Genomic DNA, 17201 nt, shown 5'->3' with positions numbered 1-17201 from the left:
GCAGCAGAAGACCACACTGGGTGTCACTCTTGTCAGCTAAGAGCAGGAAACAAAGGCTACAATTCGCACAGGCTTACCAAAATTGGACAACAGAAGATCGGAAAAAGTTGCCTGGTCTGACGAGTCTGGATTTCAGCTGCAACATTCAGTTGGTAGGGTCGGAATTTGGCGTAAACAACATGAAAGCATGGATCCATCTTGCCTTGTATCAACGGTTCCAGCTGGTAGTGGTAGTGTCATAGTGTGGTGGATCCATCCTGTCTTGTATCTACGGTTCAGGCTGGTGGTGGTGGTGTCATGGTGTGGTGGATCCATCCTGCCTTGTATCAACGGTTCAGGCTGGTGGTGCTGGTGTCATGGTGTGGTGGATCCATCCTGCCTTGTATCAATGGTTCAGGCTGGTGGTGGTGGTGTCATGGTGTGGTGGATCCATCCTGCCTTGTATCAACGGTTCAGGCTGGTGGTGCTGGTGTCATGGTGTGGTGGATCCATCCTGCCTTGTATCAATGGTTCAGGCTGGTGGTGGTGGTGTCATGGTGTGGTGGATCCATCCTGCCTTGTGTCAACGGTTCAGGCTGGTGGTGGTGGTGGTGTCATGGTGTGGTGGATCCATCCTGCCTAGTATCAATGGTTCAGGCTGGTGGTGGTGGTGTCATGGTGTGGTGGATCCATCCTGCCTTGTATCAATGGTTCAGGCTGGTGGTGGTGGTGGTGTCATGGTGTGGTGGATCCATCCTGCCTTGTATCTAGGGTTCATGGATGTGCAGCTGACAAATCTGCAGCAACTGCGTGATGCTATCATGTCAATATGGATCAAAATCTTTGGGGAATGTTTCCAACACCTTGTTGAATCTATTCCATGAAGAAAAGTTAGTTCTGATTGCAAAAGGGGGTCCAACCCGGAGCTAGCAAGGTGGACCTAATAAAGTGGCCAGTGAGTGTATATTTATTTGGTTATGAATTACTAACATTTTTTTTTATAAGCAGTCTTTTTTTTATTACCCTTTTAGACATATACGGTTTTTGCAGGCAACGCCCAAATGAACCACCACTGGTCACCTTTGTCTGTTATTCGCTCTTGTATGTCTACATTCTAAACTAAAAAACCCCAATCTGCTCTATAATTAAAAAATATATTGCTGTTTGCTTTCTCAGTTACAACTCATAAAACTGTTTCTTGCGCTCTGTTACACCTCATAAAGCCGTTTTCTGCTTTCACGACTCGCCTTCAACAATCACTTAGTTCACGCACACTGCTAGAGGGATCGGTGTCCAGGTAATATCTCTATCAAGATCCTGATGGGCAAATGAATTATGGATCATATGGGTGTCGGACTGGTGTGTGCTCTGCTCCTACTGATCCAGTATGGTAAGTCATTTTGGTACCAATTCATTTATTAGGATCCCAAAATAACCTACAAGACACAGAAGCTTGCACTCAATTTTAAGGTCAATGTCTGTTCTAGTAGAACAGGTACAATGGTAAAAGTTCAAGAAGATGAAGAGGAGTTCAGTGGGAACAATAGCACCAATTCATCAAGCCTCAAGCAGCACTTAAGCTGCCATGATGATGACTACGTCTGCCTATCTCAATCTTTTTTACCTCAGAGGAACCCATGAAATAATTTTCAGATCTCAAGGAACCCCTGGTAAGATTAGGCCATTGAGGTTACATAGTTAGTCTGGCTGAAAAAAAAGACAAAAGTCCATCCAGTTCAACCATTAAAGAAAAAAAGTTATAATCCTACACCCACAGTTGATCCAGAGGAAGGCAAAAAAAAAACCCAGCAAAGCATAATCCAATTTGCTCCTGTAGGAAAACAAATTCCTTCCTGATCCCCCGAGAGGCAATCGGATATTCCCTGGATCAACTTTACCTATAAATGTTATATCCAGTTATATTCTGTGTATCCAAGAAAGAGTCCAGGACTTTCCTACAGCAATCCACTGAGCTGGCCACAACCAACTCTTGAGGGAGTCTATTCCACAATATCACAGCTCTTACTGTGAAGAAACCTCTCCATGTTTGGAAATTAAACATTTTTTTCCTCCAGACGTGAAGAGCGCCCCCTTGTCCTCTGTGATGACCTCAGGGTGAATAGCTCTACACCAAGTTCACTATCATAGTGAACGATCATGAAGATCATATCCCCCTTATGTATTATACATGGTGATCATATCCCCCCTATGTATTATACATGGAGATCATATCCCCCTTATGTATTATACATGGAGATCATATCCCCCCCTTATGTATTATACATGGAGATCATATCCCCCCCTTATGTATTATACATGGAGATCATATCCCCCCCTTATGTATTATACATGGAGATCATATCCCCCCTTATGTATTATACATGGAGATCATATCCCCCCTTATGTATTATACATGGTGATCATATCCCCCCTTATGTATTATACATGGTGATCATATCCCCCCTTATGTATTATACATGGAGATCATATCCCCCCTTATGTATTATACATGGAGATCATATCCCCCCTTATGTATTATACATGGAGATCATATCCCCCCTTATGTATTATACATGGAGATCATATCCCCCCTTATGTATTATACATGGAGATCATATCCCCCCTTATAGATTATACATGGTGATCATATCCCCCCTTATGTATTATACATGGAGATCATATCCCCCCTTGTGTATTATACATGGAGATCATATCCCCCCTTATGTATTATACATGGAGATCATATCCCCCTTGTGTATTATACATGTTGATTATATCCCCCCTTATGTATTATACATGGAGATCATATCCCCCTTGTGTATTATACACGTTGATTATATCCCCCCTTAATCTCCTCTTCTCAAGAGAGAATAAATTCAGTTCCTCTAATCGTTCCTCATAGCTGATCTCCTCCATGCCTCTTAACAGTTTGGTTGCCCTTCTCTGTACTCTCTCCAGTTCCCCAATGTTCTCTTTGTGAATTGGTCATTGGGAAAATGCCCCTTACACTGGTGGTGTAAAGTGGGAAGAATGCTCCTCACAGGTTGGCCAACATGACACCCTTTCAGTCGTGCTGCTGCCTATTCCAAGTGGCATTGGACCTGAAACTAAACAGGCACCATCAGATAGGAGGTTAGTTAGCCAAAACTCAAGGAACCCCTGGCAACCGCATGAGGAACTCTACGGGAACCTGGTTGAGAATGGCTGGTCTACATTGTGTGTTTGGCAGTTAAAGACGTTTGTTCATCTATGGGAGAAACAATGGGTGTTCTACTCTGGACAGTCTGTTGGTGAACCTATACTTCCCATCCAGCTCTTCCTTTCCAAGTCTAATCTCTACACTCTCTACCCTGAAATGTGTTCTGTCTACTATTTCTTATCTCAATATTTTCCTTTTTTCTTCATCCTTTCCCTTGATCTCGCTTCTCCACCAAACAACTTTTCCAGTATATAGGTATTTCTGAGCTCATCACCTTCTTCACATTCTCAACCCAGAAGCTGACATAGCTTTCAAGACATTGGGGCATGTGAACTCAAAAATCTCACTTCCATCGTACTCTCGTCATCCTTCTGCTTCTCCTAATTCCCAGAAATATTTCCCTTAATACTTGCCCTTTCCCATATAACTTCCACCCCTCACCAAGCACCATCACTACCTCCGGTAGCAGACGCAGTCCACATACTCTAAATTATATCCTCCTGTAATGAGCTCACCTCTGTCCAACCTTTTTATATCCAACTCCTTAAACCTACTTATGGTTACCTAAAACTTGGCTTAAGGAATCTAACTTTGCCTGTCCAGCTGCTCTCTCCCATGGTGGACTTATCTGTTTTTTGGTGGCCAGTGGATGAAACGGAGGTGAAGTTGGAATCCTTCAATCCACACAAAAAAACTTTTCAAGGTCTTCCTTTACCAACAGCCTGTATTTTATTGAATTTTGTCACCATTATCATGAATAAAATGCCCCATGTTCTTCTGTCTTTGCACACCTGTAGATGTTATGGAAAGCAGATCACATACTACAGCATGACAATGGTTTTTTTATGTTTTTGAACTATTCATAGGCAATGGAGCAGATCTGATTATAACAAGTCCAGATCCTTCTCCAACTGTACTGAACGGAGATACCATCAACCTGACCATTTCCTACAGCTCAACTCCCAGCCTGATAATATGGACCGCCAATGACAGTGTTGTGGTTCTCTGGGCGAATGGAAAACAGTATTTTTCTGCCAATTACAAGACTCGGCTGGCGATACAGCAAAAATATATACTTATCAATTCCACCATGGAAGACTCTGGAGAATACGTGGTCAGAGTTTATGATACAAATGATGATTCTGGTAACTTTACATTCAATGTGGTTGTCAGAGGTGAGTCTGTTGGATCCTTTGGTTGCTTTGGGTAAATTTACCATGCTTGGCCAGATGCAGGAGTAGCATGTCCCAAATGGTGAGGTTAAGCCTTTAAATTTTACATTGCACTTTACTGGATTGTATCATTCAGGTCTTATGCTATAGATTGGCATTGAGTGGGTAGACCTTTCTCTCCTGGTGTGGGGTAGTGAAAAGAAGGGCTTCCATGATGAATCTTTGCATCCAGGCATTAAAGTCAACCATTTCCTTTTTGAAGAACATTTAGCTAACTGAAAGCTGAAATACATTGATGATATATTTTGCATATATCAATTGGGTAGCTTGGCCCAGTGTAAGTATACACCAGGGGCGGACTGACAACTCATGGGGCCCCCGGGCAATAGGGGATCATGGGGCCCCTGTGTCCTTGCCCAAACTCAAAAAGCGTATGAAAAAGGTACCAGGGGCATCTCATGGGGCCCCCTACTGACCCCGGGCCCTCGGGCAGTGCCCGAGTTCCCAAATGGTCAGTCCGCCCCTGATTTCAACGTACTATCAGTTTAACAAACATGAAGGAAACCAATATTTCCATTATAAATAAACTAAAGCCCAGCAGGTGCAACCTGCTAGTAAAACAAGTAGATTGAAGATGTGGCAAATAGGTGGCCAACTCTGGGCCATTGGGTGGAGTAGCTATTCGCAGTATATTATCATGGAGCACTTTTGAAGAAAAAAAAAAAAAGACATGGAATATGCAGCTACAGAACACGCAACTACGAAACACGCAACTACGAAACACGCAACTACAAAACACGCAACTACAAAACACGCAACTACAAAACACGCAACTACAAAACACGCAACTACAAAACACGCAACTACAAAACACGCAACTACAAAACACGCAACTACTCCAATAGTTGAATAGATATAACTTAAATAAAGGAATGCGCTAAAACCACAAACTATTCCTAATTTAGTGTAGAAACATTAGTGCAAAAGATATATATATCTATTCTCAATTAATATCAAAAAATATCAAAATTATGTGCAAAACTATTTTTTAGTGCATAAGTAATTTAAATAATTAAATTTGTGAATATAAAAATTGTCCAATTCTGAATTTCTTCAAATGTCCAAACAAATCCTTTTCAAATTCAGGTGCTCTCAAAGAAATTGTTGAATAGATATATTTGGTTATTTGCATCCCAATATCTGAAAATGTTTTTTTCTTTGCCAGAAGGTGAACAAACATTAACTGTACCCCTTGTTTTAACAGACAGAGTCCAGGAAATCCAAAGTAATGACACGGGCATATATAAAATGGGGGAAAATATCAGTCTGACCATCTGGTATGACGGGGACCCATTAGGAATATTTTGGGAGTATAACAGTAACCCGTTGGTCATACGATCTCAGGCATACAACCACACTTCTACCAGACTGAAAGGACGAATGATCCTCAAAGACAAAGGATCTCTGCTCATTTATAACACCACCAATGATGATGCAGGAAATTACTCTATCAATGTGGCAACAACTATTGTCCCGGGCTCACGGACATTTCAGGTTACATTCTATGGTAAGCGAGTTACTTTACATACACATTACATATGTACATACACACTATATTATTATTATTATTATTATTATTATACAGTGTTTATATGGCGCTAAAAGGTTTGCTCAGCGCTGTACATTATAGTGGGGGACAGAACATGAGACAATACAGTAACAGGGGGGCTGCAGCAACTGGACATCTAACCACAGCCATCCTGAATATATGGTCAGTAACTTTTTTGGAACTTTTTTGAGATTTTGAAAATTATCATTACACCCATTATCCTTGAATAAAAGGTACCTTAAGCAATATCACACTATGTGGTCTCTTATTGGGCACTCTGTGTGAGTGCTATCATTCGCAGTGCCCATCTGGAGAAAAGATGACCCTGATGGTGATATCTGGTAGCGGATTCTGGTGACCTTTTCTGTGGAGCTTGGATGGGGATTCGTATGGTATCCTGACCCGAGACCTGATGACCTATCTATGGCCTGGTGACGCAGGATTAATTATTGTGCATTTTAAACGCACATCTGGTGAGTGCGTTTTTCATCCATTCGTTTGGCTTGCACCTGTTGTCACTCCCGGATCAGGACGTCCACACACTTGGAATTGTGATCTCTTCATGATCCACACAATCATATTGAACTAATTTTATCACTAATAATCACCTTAAGGTGATACCACGTATCCACATATGTTTGAAATAGCATGATATTGTGTATATTAAAGTGTATTACTATTTAGCGCTGCACCAACTTACTTGAATATATAAATACAGTAACAAAACAATACACGAGGGGTTCAAGGGCCCTGCTCTTTCGAGCTTACAATCTAATATTACTATATAATATACACTCACCGGCCACTTTATTAGGTCCACTTGTTGAATTGCTTGGTAATTCAGTAACAAAACAAAACACGAGGGGTTCAAGGGCCCTGCTCTTTCGAGCTTACAATCTAATATTACTATATAATATATTGTGTGTGTGTGTATATATATATATATATATATATAAAATGTATAGTATATTACTATATAATATACACTCACAGGCCACTTTATTAGGTCCACTTGTTGAATTGCTTTGTAACACAAATTGCTAACTAGCCAATCACATGGCAGCAACTCAATGCATTTAGGAATCTAAGGGTGAAGACGATTTACTGAAGTTCAAACTGAGCATCAGAATGGGGAACAAAGGGGATTTAAGTGACTTTGAACAAGGCGTGGTTGTTGGTGTCAGACGGGCTGGTCTGAGGATTTCAAAAACTGCTGATCTCCTGGGATTCACCATGTCTTCACCCAGGGGTGTATTTACCACAAGGCAAACAAGGCATTTGGCTAGGGTGGCATTTTTCAGGGGGGGGCAGCACTGCCCCTTGGAAGAAAGGACGGAAGAAGGGACACACGTGGCATGGGGACCTGGTGGGTTCTGAGAGATGCTGTGGGTTTCATGACGGTGTATGCACAGCCCGACTCTCGTTCCTGGTGATGTCTCGAGCTGTGAAGGTGAGTGTCTTTCTCTCTCTCTCCATGGGGGATAGTGGCTGGTGTATGGGGGGCAGTGGTAGTGGAAGGCTCGGGTGGAGGGCAGGGGTGTTCTTAGTCAATGTCAGGCTCTTTCTGCAGGGGGCGCCAATTTTTGTGTTGCCTAGGGCAGCACAAAACCTAAATACACCGCTGTCTTCACCACGTCTAGATGCCTAAATACATTGAGTTGCTGCCATGTGATTGGCTGATTAGCAATTTGTGTTACCAAGCAATTGAACAGGTGGACCTAAGAAAGTGGCTGATGGGTGTACATAGATGTATACACATACATTCATACATTTAAGACACCTGCTCCTTCCACTGTTCTGTTTAGGTGCATTTTTTGCTGGATACTTCATTGCGCACTCATACGAGTTGTTGTTTACTACAATGCACATTGGGTTCCCAGGCCTGCACTCCTGCTGAAATATGCAAAGATGGTAGGGGGACACCCAAAACTCCCAGGTGGGCAGGAACAGAACTGGGAATTATGACAAAGATCTCACTGTTGAAGTCTCCAAGGCATTAGAAGCCAGGAGCGGTTTCATTAGAGGTTTAAAATTCCTTTAAAAGGTATCTGGGGCAATGGATGGAGCAGGATCAACCATATTATAGGAGAGTTAATTAGAGGATGGAGAAGAGATTCTCCCTCCTTCCCCAACAGCACTGAGAATATAATCACAAAAGAAAAAGATAACAAAGGAAGCAGGTTCCTCCATCAGCACAGGTATTGCTATTAGAATAGAGGGTCTGCATAATGGACTGAGCAGGGTCCTCCAACAACTCAAAGTATGTTATTGGGATGGAGGAGCTGGATCATGGATGGAGCAGAGTCCTCCATCAGCACAGAGAATGCCATTATTATAGTCTAGATCAGTGGTCTCCAAACTATGGCCCGAGGGCCAGATGTAGCCCTTTGCTTGCCTTTATCTGGCCCTTGGGGACTATTCCTCCATCAGCAGTGGGGCATATTTCCTGCCACTGACAAAAATGATGGGGCAATATTCCTCCCACTAATATTAATGATGGGGCACTATTCCTCCCACTAATATTAATGATGGGGCACTATTCCTCCCACTAATATTAATGAAGGGGCACTATTCCTCCCACTGATACAAACGATGGGGCACTATTCCTCCCACTGACACCAACGATGGGGCACTATTCCTCCCACTGACACCAATGATGGGGCACTATTCCTCCCACTGATACCAATGATGGGGCACGATTCCTCCCACTGACACCAACGATGGGGCACTATTTCTCCCACTGACAGCAATGATGGGACACTATTCCTCCCACTGACACCAATGATGGGGCACTATTCCTACCACTGACACCAATGATGGGGCACTATTCCTCCCATTGATACCAATGATGGGGCACTATTCCTCCCACTGACACCAATGATAGGGCACTATTCCTCCCACTGATACCAATGATGGGGCACTATTCCTCCCACTGATACCAATAATGGGGCACTATTCCTCCCACTGATACCAATGATGGGGCACTGTTCCTCCCACTGATACCAATTATGGGGCACTATACCTTCCACTAATACCAATGATGGGGCACTATTCCTCACACTGATACAATGATGGGGCACTATTCCTCCCAGTAAAATGAATGATGGGGCACTATTCCTCTGACTAATATTAAATATGCAACGGTATTCCTCCCACTGAAACCAACATTGGAGTAGTATAAACTCCCACTGGCTCCAACAATGGGGCACTAACTCTTCAACTGATACCAATGATGGGGCACTATTTATGCCACTAATACCAATGATGGGGCACTATTCCTCCCACTAATACCAATGATGGGGCATTACTCCTCCTCGTACTGACCACCAACCCTAAGGTAATATTTATTCTCATTGATGCTCGGTCAGGGACATTTTCTACCCCTTCTGGCCATAATCTGGCCCCCTGAAAGTCTGAAGAACAGTAAACTGGCCCTTTGTTTGAAAAGTCTAAAGACCCCTGGTCTAGATAATGGGCAGAGCAGCTCTGGGCAATCATGGTATGCTCTGGTCACTCTAGTAGGGGCAGACAATGAAATAAAGTCAACCAATACTAAAAAGTCATTCACAATTCCAGCCTACTTAGTGGTTGGTAAATAAAACTGCAATGAATCCAACATTGTTCAGTTTTCATACAACATGGGAACAAATGACATTGTGGAGGTCTAATTTACAACATCCACTTCCTTCTCTCAACAGACATCATAACGAATGTGACCGTGCTACAAACACCAGCGGTCATAGTTGAGAGTACACCCGTGGTGAATCTGTCCTGCAAGGCCTCCTCCGGTTTCGGACCTGTGACATGGAAGAAGGATGGTCAGCCATTGACGAATGATAGTACACACGTCCTACTAGACCAGACCCTCCAGATATTAAATCCAAATAGAACTTTCTCAGGGATCTATAGCTGCAACATGTCTAACCCGGTCACGTGGGGTGTCGGATCCATAGTGATGACAGTATACTGTAAGTAGGATTTAGAAGCAACAAGCTCTCACATTTAAAGCCCAATTGAACTAGATGTTTAAATCTGTTATTACATTCCAAGTGCATCAAAATAAAAGTCGTGTCAATTTCATAGCTTGTTTTCTTTAGAAGCAACCACAGCCTGAGTAAAAAAGCCTGTCGCCCCCTGCAGGGCCGTACTGGCAACTTATGGGGCCCCCGGACAATAGGGGATCATGGGGCACCTGTGTCCCCGCCCACACTCAAACCACACCCGAAAAAGCCTATGAAAGGCACCAGGGGCATCTCATGGGGCCCCCTACTGACAACGGGCCCTCGGGCAGTGCCCAAGTGTCCGAATGGTCAGTTCGCCCCTGGCCCCCTGCCAACATGCTGCAGAGAAAGACTCTTGCTTTCTGTGTGGAAGCAGTCATCTCTCTGCAAAGGTCCAACATGTTCCCTGTTGAGTCAGAGCTAGAGTTTGCCAAATCGGTAGGAGGCATGAGCTTTGATTAACCCAGAAGTACTGCTACAGGGTGGCACAGGTGCGCAAAATCACATGTATATACATGTGATTTTACATTTCCGGGTAAGGGGCGAGCGCCCTACCTGCACTGCCATTCGCATCCGCGGCTGTCAATCACTGGTTCCCAGCTGGTAATTACTCACCGACGCCCGGTGATTTCTGAGGATCTCCAACGGGGAGGAGAACTGTTTAGTTTACTAACAGTTCTCCTCCCTGTCAGCTTGGGCACACTGCTTTGGATGGCTGTGATTTTGCAGTTCCGGGTAGGGGGCGTGCGGGAATTTTGCAAGTTATGTTCAGTTTGTGTCCACCAATAATGATTTTAGTGTAAATTGTAGTGGTGGCTGTATGGGGTTCTATGGTTTTTAACCACTTCAAGTCCGGACACCTTCACCCCCTTCCTGTCCAGGCCACTTTTCAGCTTTCAGTGCCATCACACTTTGAATGACAATTGCGCGGTCATGCAACACTGTGCCCATATAAATTTTTTAGCATTTAGAAGCAACCACAGCCTGAGTAAAAAAGCCTGTCGCCCCCTGGAGGAAGTCTTTCAGTGAGTGACAGCATGAAAACCCGAACCTTGCACAAACTAGCGACCTTGTTCATTGACAGCTGATAGGTTCTAATAACTGGCTGTTGGTTACCACCCAAAGATCTGTTAGTTTTCCATTTTTAAAATATATGTATTATTTTTACAGACCCGGTGGGGAATGTTACGGTGACCCAGTCGCCCAATGTGGTGAGCGAGAGCAGCACTGCTGTAGATCTAAGCTGTAGCGCCTCTAGTGGTTACACTGAGGCAGTGACATGGACGAAGGATGGGCAGCCTATAGTTAATACCAGCACTTACAATCTATTGGATGGGAATCAGACTCTCCACATAATAGCACCCAGCAGGACCTTCAGTGGAAACTATAGCTGCAACATATCCAATGCAGCCTACTGGAGTTCGGGGTCCCTCCAGCTCCGCGTTTATGGTAGGTTGTAACACAAAAGTCTGGTCGGTGTCACTGGTGACTGTTTTGAACAGAACACAGAATGTCAATGACACCTTCATAAGAGTGTGGTATAATCAGGGGCAGACTGACAACTCATGGGGCCCCTGAGCAATAGGGGATCATGGGGCCCCTGTGTCCTTGCCAAACTCAAAAAAGCCTATGAAAATGGTACCAGGGGCATCTCATGGGGCCCCCTACTGACCCCGGGCCCTCGGGCAGTGCCTGAGTTTCCAAATGATCAGTCCGCCCCTGCCCAGTGTAATTCTACACATACAGTATGGTTTCTTTCACACTGATCCGTTTTGGGAAAAAAAAAAATGGAAGAAAAGTTGCCTTATTTCTTGTCATTCTATCACAACAGGATCATGGAAAGCGGGAGAAGAAAAAAAAAAAACTTTGAAAAGCTGTATTAACAAAAAAAATGCATTGTCAAATGTAATTATAAACATATTTAATCAGAATGATACATTTCCCTTCTTGTCTGACAGACCCGGTGAAGAATGTTAAAGTGACGCAGTCACCCCAGGCGGTGAAGGAGGGGGCAGCCCTTGTAAATCTAAGCTGTAGCGCCTCTAGTGGCTATACTGAAATGGTGACATGGATGAAGGATGGGAAATCTGTGATCAGTAAGGATGCCTACAGTCTATTAGATGGGAATTGGACTCTCCAGATAACAAAACCCAACAGGACATTCAATGGACTTTATATCTGCAACCTATCCAACGCAGCCTACAGGGATTCTGGGTCCCTAAATCTCACCGTCTCTTGTAAGTGATGGTAAAACACAGTTTAATCAGCCATAGACGTGTCAGAGGTTTACTTGTGTTGTCCCAAAGGCTACCAGTAGACACAGGATAGCAGACTACAATTCAAAATGAGGTCTTGCACCATTTTAGATCTGTATGGTCGTCTACTCCCAGCATGTTGTGATTTGTGGTGGATTTTAGCTTAGAAATGCCTTAAAAGACCTTTTTGTCTCAGAAAAAAATGCTGCTTCCTGCCCTCACACTCCGGTGCTCTGTGCTAGCAGAGCTGAGTAACAGCCGCACCCCTCGGCACAAGCGGACTCACACAGACTTGAACTGCAGAGAAGGGGAGGGGCATGTCTGACCTATTATGTTACTAAATACGGAGTGCATTGGATCTGCCTCTGCTGGCTATTATTCATATTTAAACACCCACACACTCACAACTGCTGTAACAGGAAACCAAAGGTAAGTCTATGAAAGATGACGATTACTACAATTGTCTATCTGGTTGTAAATCTATTTAATTACTTCTGCTAGGCGTTTAATATACAATTTTGAGATAATCTCTCAATTTGGATGCAGCACCCTCCTAGTTCAGTTAGGGTGAGCTAGATCCTAATGGTTAGCCAGGAGCTGGTTAGCAGCTCAGGTGGGGTGAAATTGTGGTCGGGGCTGAGAGACTCTGCAGGCCAGCCCCTCTGAAACTTCCCCCTGGTTTGAAGCTTTTGGAGAAGGACCATGGAGGCAGTTGTTGGATCTGAGGAGTGGATGCCTGCAATCTTGAGGGACCTCAGCCAATCCCCAACAGAAGGCTTGGCAAGGGGCTGGGACTTCCTTACAAGTGTAGAAGCCTGCTCAGTAGCAGGACTGTGGTGGAGAGTCGGGTGGAAGGAGAGGAGTGTGGAGAGGAAGATATAAGTCTGTAGGAAGGAGGCTGCCAGTAGGCCTAGAGGGATGGTGCCTGCCTGTGAACCTGGAAAGGAGGAAAACTTGGGACTCACTGGCTCCTTGAGAGAGGACCACCTGTATGGCAGGGAAGGAGCAGCCCAGCTGATAGGCCTAGTAGTAGCAGCCGTTCCAAAAGCAGTACAGGAGAGGATCTGAAGGAGCACTCTAGTGGGAAACCAGCTTAGCCCCTAGTGCTAGTGACTGTTCATCTCACTTAAAATTCACTCCTAGGGATTTGGTTATTTTTTTCCAACACAAACACCTAGAAAACCTGACATTTGTGAATAAAGCAAAAGCTCAGTTGTCTAGTTTACTTGAATACTGTTCTCTTTCCCATTTAGATGCCACGCTCAGTGCCACCAGCACATATAGCATGGTGATAATGACTCTGTTGGGAGGAATTCTTCTTGCTCACTGATTGTCTGTCCCAGATATAGTCTACGATGGCAGACAGGTAAGCATACATTTTCAAAAGAAAAAAAAGTGCAACCCTAAAAAAAAAAAAAAAAAAAAAAAACGAGAACACCCACAAGTAGAAAAAGATTAAGGTTTAGGTTAGTGGGTGGCGTTCCCTTCTGGCTTCCTACTACCTCTTTATGACTGCACTGGCAATATCTTACAATCCAGTTTTTAGTTCTTCTCTTTTTCTGGTGGTTACAAAGCTAACCAATCAAGGGTAGTCAACATATTCTATTGGAGATCCTATGGTGGGAATTCTAAGCCCTGGTGATGGCTGAAGCTGGTGGATGGAGCTGAAAAAAACCCTGAGATCTCCATTTTAAGAGTTTCCATAGCTTACGTCCCTTAGAAACCACTGGGTGATTGATTTTACATAACATATATTAAAATGTGAATGTTTTAAAGTTTGGTAATTATTTTTGCTTTACTGGTAGTTTATTGTATTGAATTATTCAGCACCAACAAATTATACAGAACTGAGTACATAAACCATTCACATCAGTGTCCACCCAAAAAAACTTGCATTCTTACATTCCTTAACAGTACATAGAACATTCATATCAATCTCCACCCCTGAGGAACTTACATAATCAATTAGTATCGTATTACTCTATCGGTCTCCATCCCTGTGGAGCTTACATTATTAATTCTTGGGACAATACATAGATCGTATCAGTCTCCATCCCTGAGGAGCCTTCTTTTTCAATTCCTTGTGATTGTACACAGACCATTCACATTAGTCTCCACCCCTGAGGAGCTTGCACTCTCATTTTCTTGTGACAGCATGTGAACCATTTATGACACCTTGCGTTTTATGACACTCACGCAGACACACAACTCTGTCTAACCTGCAGGTGTGTTAGGGTGGGGGGTGGGATGAGGGGGATTAAAAAAAAATATAAAAAACACAACCATACAACATCTTTGGTGAATACTGTTTTTTTTTATATAGGTTTCTGAAAAAGTTATTTTTCTGCTGCATAAACCAAAGAAGAGGGATCCTACCGGAGTAATACCCCGATTGCCACTGCTTCCTTCCTGAGCCACTATCAGCTACTAAGTGCACATGCCTCTGTGTCCATTCTTCTAAGGTTTTATTTTACCTCCAGTCAGACCATTCACCAGCCTCTAACCTACTCTGCATTCTAGTGGTGAGATCTTTGCAACATAGTTCTCAGCTCGGCCCACCTGCCTCTGTGTGTCAACGCACCTCCCAACGCATTTCATTCCGCCCCAGAGATTAATCATGGCTAAGCTTCAGGGGTGGAGTGAAATGCGTTGGAGGAATGGCCTGGTTGGAGCTCAGGCTGAGGTGGTCATACACCTCCTCACAAGGTTTTGCTGTGATGGATGACGTTTAGGACTTTCTTTTCATACTGAAGAATTTATCTTTTCTACCTTCACTTTTACCTCAATTTTTTTTTGTTGGACTGACCCTTGAAGATGGTAACTGACTGGAAAGAAAAACATAAAATGAAACCTTTTTTTTTTTTACCGTGCTGTAATTTATTCCAATAAATAAATAAACAAACAAATAAATGTTTTGTTCTTTGTGTAAAGGAACCAGTGTCATCCTATGAATAATAATGGGTCACTGCGGGGCAAAAAAGAAAATGTCGCTTTCTTTTAATATCGCAGTCTAGAGGGGGACTTTGCCCAAGAATCTCATTATACCAACCAACATTTTCTGCTGCCAAGTGTTAAAGATTATAGAGAGAGATTGACATGATAAAGATAGCGATGGAGATAAAAGGGACAGTGATAGACATGGAGATGATATAAGGCATGAGATGGTAGAGACAGGGATGATATAAGACATGAGATGGCAGACATGAGATGGTAGAGATAGGGATGATATAAGGCATGAGATGGTAGAGACAGGGATGATATAAGACATGAGATGGCAGACATGAGATGGTAGAGATAGGGATGATACAAGACATGAGATGGCAGACATGAGATGGTAGAGATAGGGATGATATAAGACATGAGATGGCAGACATGAGATGGTAGAGATAGGGATGATATAAGACATGAGATGGCAGAGATAGGGATGATACAAGACATGAGATGGCAGACATGAGATGGTAGAGATAGGGATTATATAAGACATGAGATGGTAGAGATAGGGATTATATAAGACATGAGATGGTAGAGATAGGGATGATATACAGTAGACATGAGCAGGGGCCCCTGGGCAATAGGAAATTATGGGGCCCTCACTCACACTCAAACCACATACCCAAAAAAGCCTATAAAAAGGTACAGTGGGGATCGAAAGTTTGGGCACCCCAGCTAAAAATTTGTATTAATGTGCATAAAGAAGCCAAGGAAAGATGGAAAAATCTCCAAAAGGCATCAAATTACAGATTAGACATTCTTATAATATGTCAACAAAAGTTAGATTTTATTTCCATCATTTACACTTTCAAAATAACAGAAAACAAAAAAATGGCGTCTGCAAAAGTTTGGACACCCTCCAGAATTTATAGCATACACTGCCCCCTTTGCAAAGCTGAGACCTGCCAGTGTCATGGATTGTTCTCAATCATCGTCTAGGAAGACCAGGTTATGTCAATCTCAAAGGTTTTAAATACCCAGACTCATCTGACCTTGCCCCAACAATCAGCACCATGGGTTCTTCTAAGCAGTTGTCTAGAAAACTGAAACTGAAAATAGTTGACGCTCACAAAGCTGGAGAAGGCTATAAGAAGATAGCAAAGTGTTTTCAGATGTCAATATCCTCTGTTCGGAATGTAATTAAGAAATGGCAGTCATCAGGAACAGTGGAAGTTAAAGCAAGATCTGGAAGACCAAGAAAAATATCAGACAGAACAGCTCACAGGATTGTGAGAAAAACAATTCAAAACCCACGTTTGACTGCACGATCCCTCCAGAAAGATCTGGCAGACACTGGAGTTGTGGTACACTATTCCACTATAAAGAGATACTTGTACAAATATGGTCTTCATGGAAGAGTCATCAGAAGAAAACCCCTTCTACGTCCTCACCACAAAAATCATCGTTTGAACTTTGCAAAAGAACATATAGACAAGCCCGATGCATTTTGGAAACAAGTTCTGTGGACCGATGAGGTTAAAATTGAACTTTTTGGCCGGAATGAGCAAAGGTACGTTTGGAGAAGAAGGGGCACAGAATATAATGAAAAGAACCTCTGTCCAACTGTTAAGCATGGGGTTGGATCAATCATGCTTTGGGGTTGTGTTGCAGCCAGTGGCACAGGGAACATCTCACGAGTAGAAGGAAAAATGGATTCAATAAAATTTCAGTAAATTTTGGATGGTAACTTGATGCCATCTGTGAAAAAGCTGAAGTTAAAGAGAGGATGGCTTCTACAAATGGATAATGACCCTAAACACACCTCGAAATCCACGAGGGATTACATCAAGAGGTGTAAACTGAAGGTTTTGCCATGGCCTTCACAATCTCCTGACCTCAACATAATTGAAAATCTATGGATAGACCTTAAAAGAGCAGTGCGTGACAGACAGCCCAGAAATCTCAAAGAACTGGAAGACTTTTGTAAGGAAGAATGGGCAAAGATACCTCAAACAAGAATTGAAAGACTCTTGGCTGGCTACAAAACGCGTTTAC

The 17201-nt window shown here is 43.1% G+C and overlaps 1 protein-coding gene across 1 annotated transcript in view; it reads left to right on the top strand.

Annotated features, from left to right (window-relative positions):
* The first annotated feature begins 1299 nt into the window (after positions 1–1299).
* LOC149432724 (hemicentin-1-like) overlaps positions 1300–17201 on the top strand; it is a 51042-nt gene continuing 35140 nt past the window's right edge. The window contains exons 1-6 of the mRNA XM_089665027.1: positions 1300–1369; positions 4045–4353; positions 5615–5917; positions 9658–9927; positions 11131–11409; positions 11919–12197. Coding sequence (XP_089521153.1) covers positions 1315–1369; positions 4045–4353; positions 5615–5917; positions 9658–9927; positions 11131–11409; positions 11919–12197 — 1495 coding nt within the window. The 5' untranslated portion in view covers positions 1300–1314. The remainder of the gene's footprint in view (positions 1370–4044; positions 4354–5614; positions 5918–9657; positions 9928–11130; positions 11410–11918; positions 12198–17201) is intronic.

This window comes from Staurois parvus, unplaced genomic scaffold (assembly GCF_062004578.1).
Source record: "Staurois parvus isolate SC_StPar_1 unplaced genomic scaffold, SC_StPar_1.0 ptg002113l, whole genome shotgun sequence".
Taxonomy (NCBI): Eukaryota; Metazoa; Chordata; class Amphibia; order Anura; family Ranidae; genus Staurois; species Staurois parvus.
The sequence above is the reverse complement of the archived record's forward strand: the minus strand, read 5'-3'. Positions and strand labels throughout refer to the sequence as shown.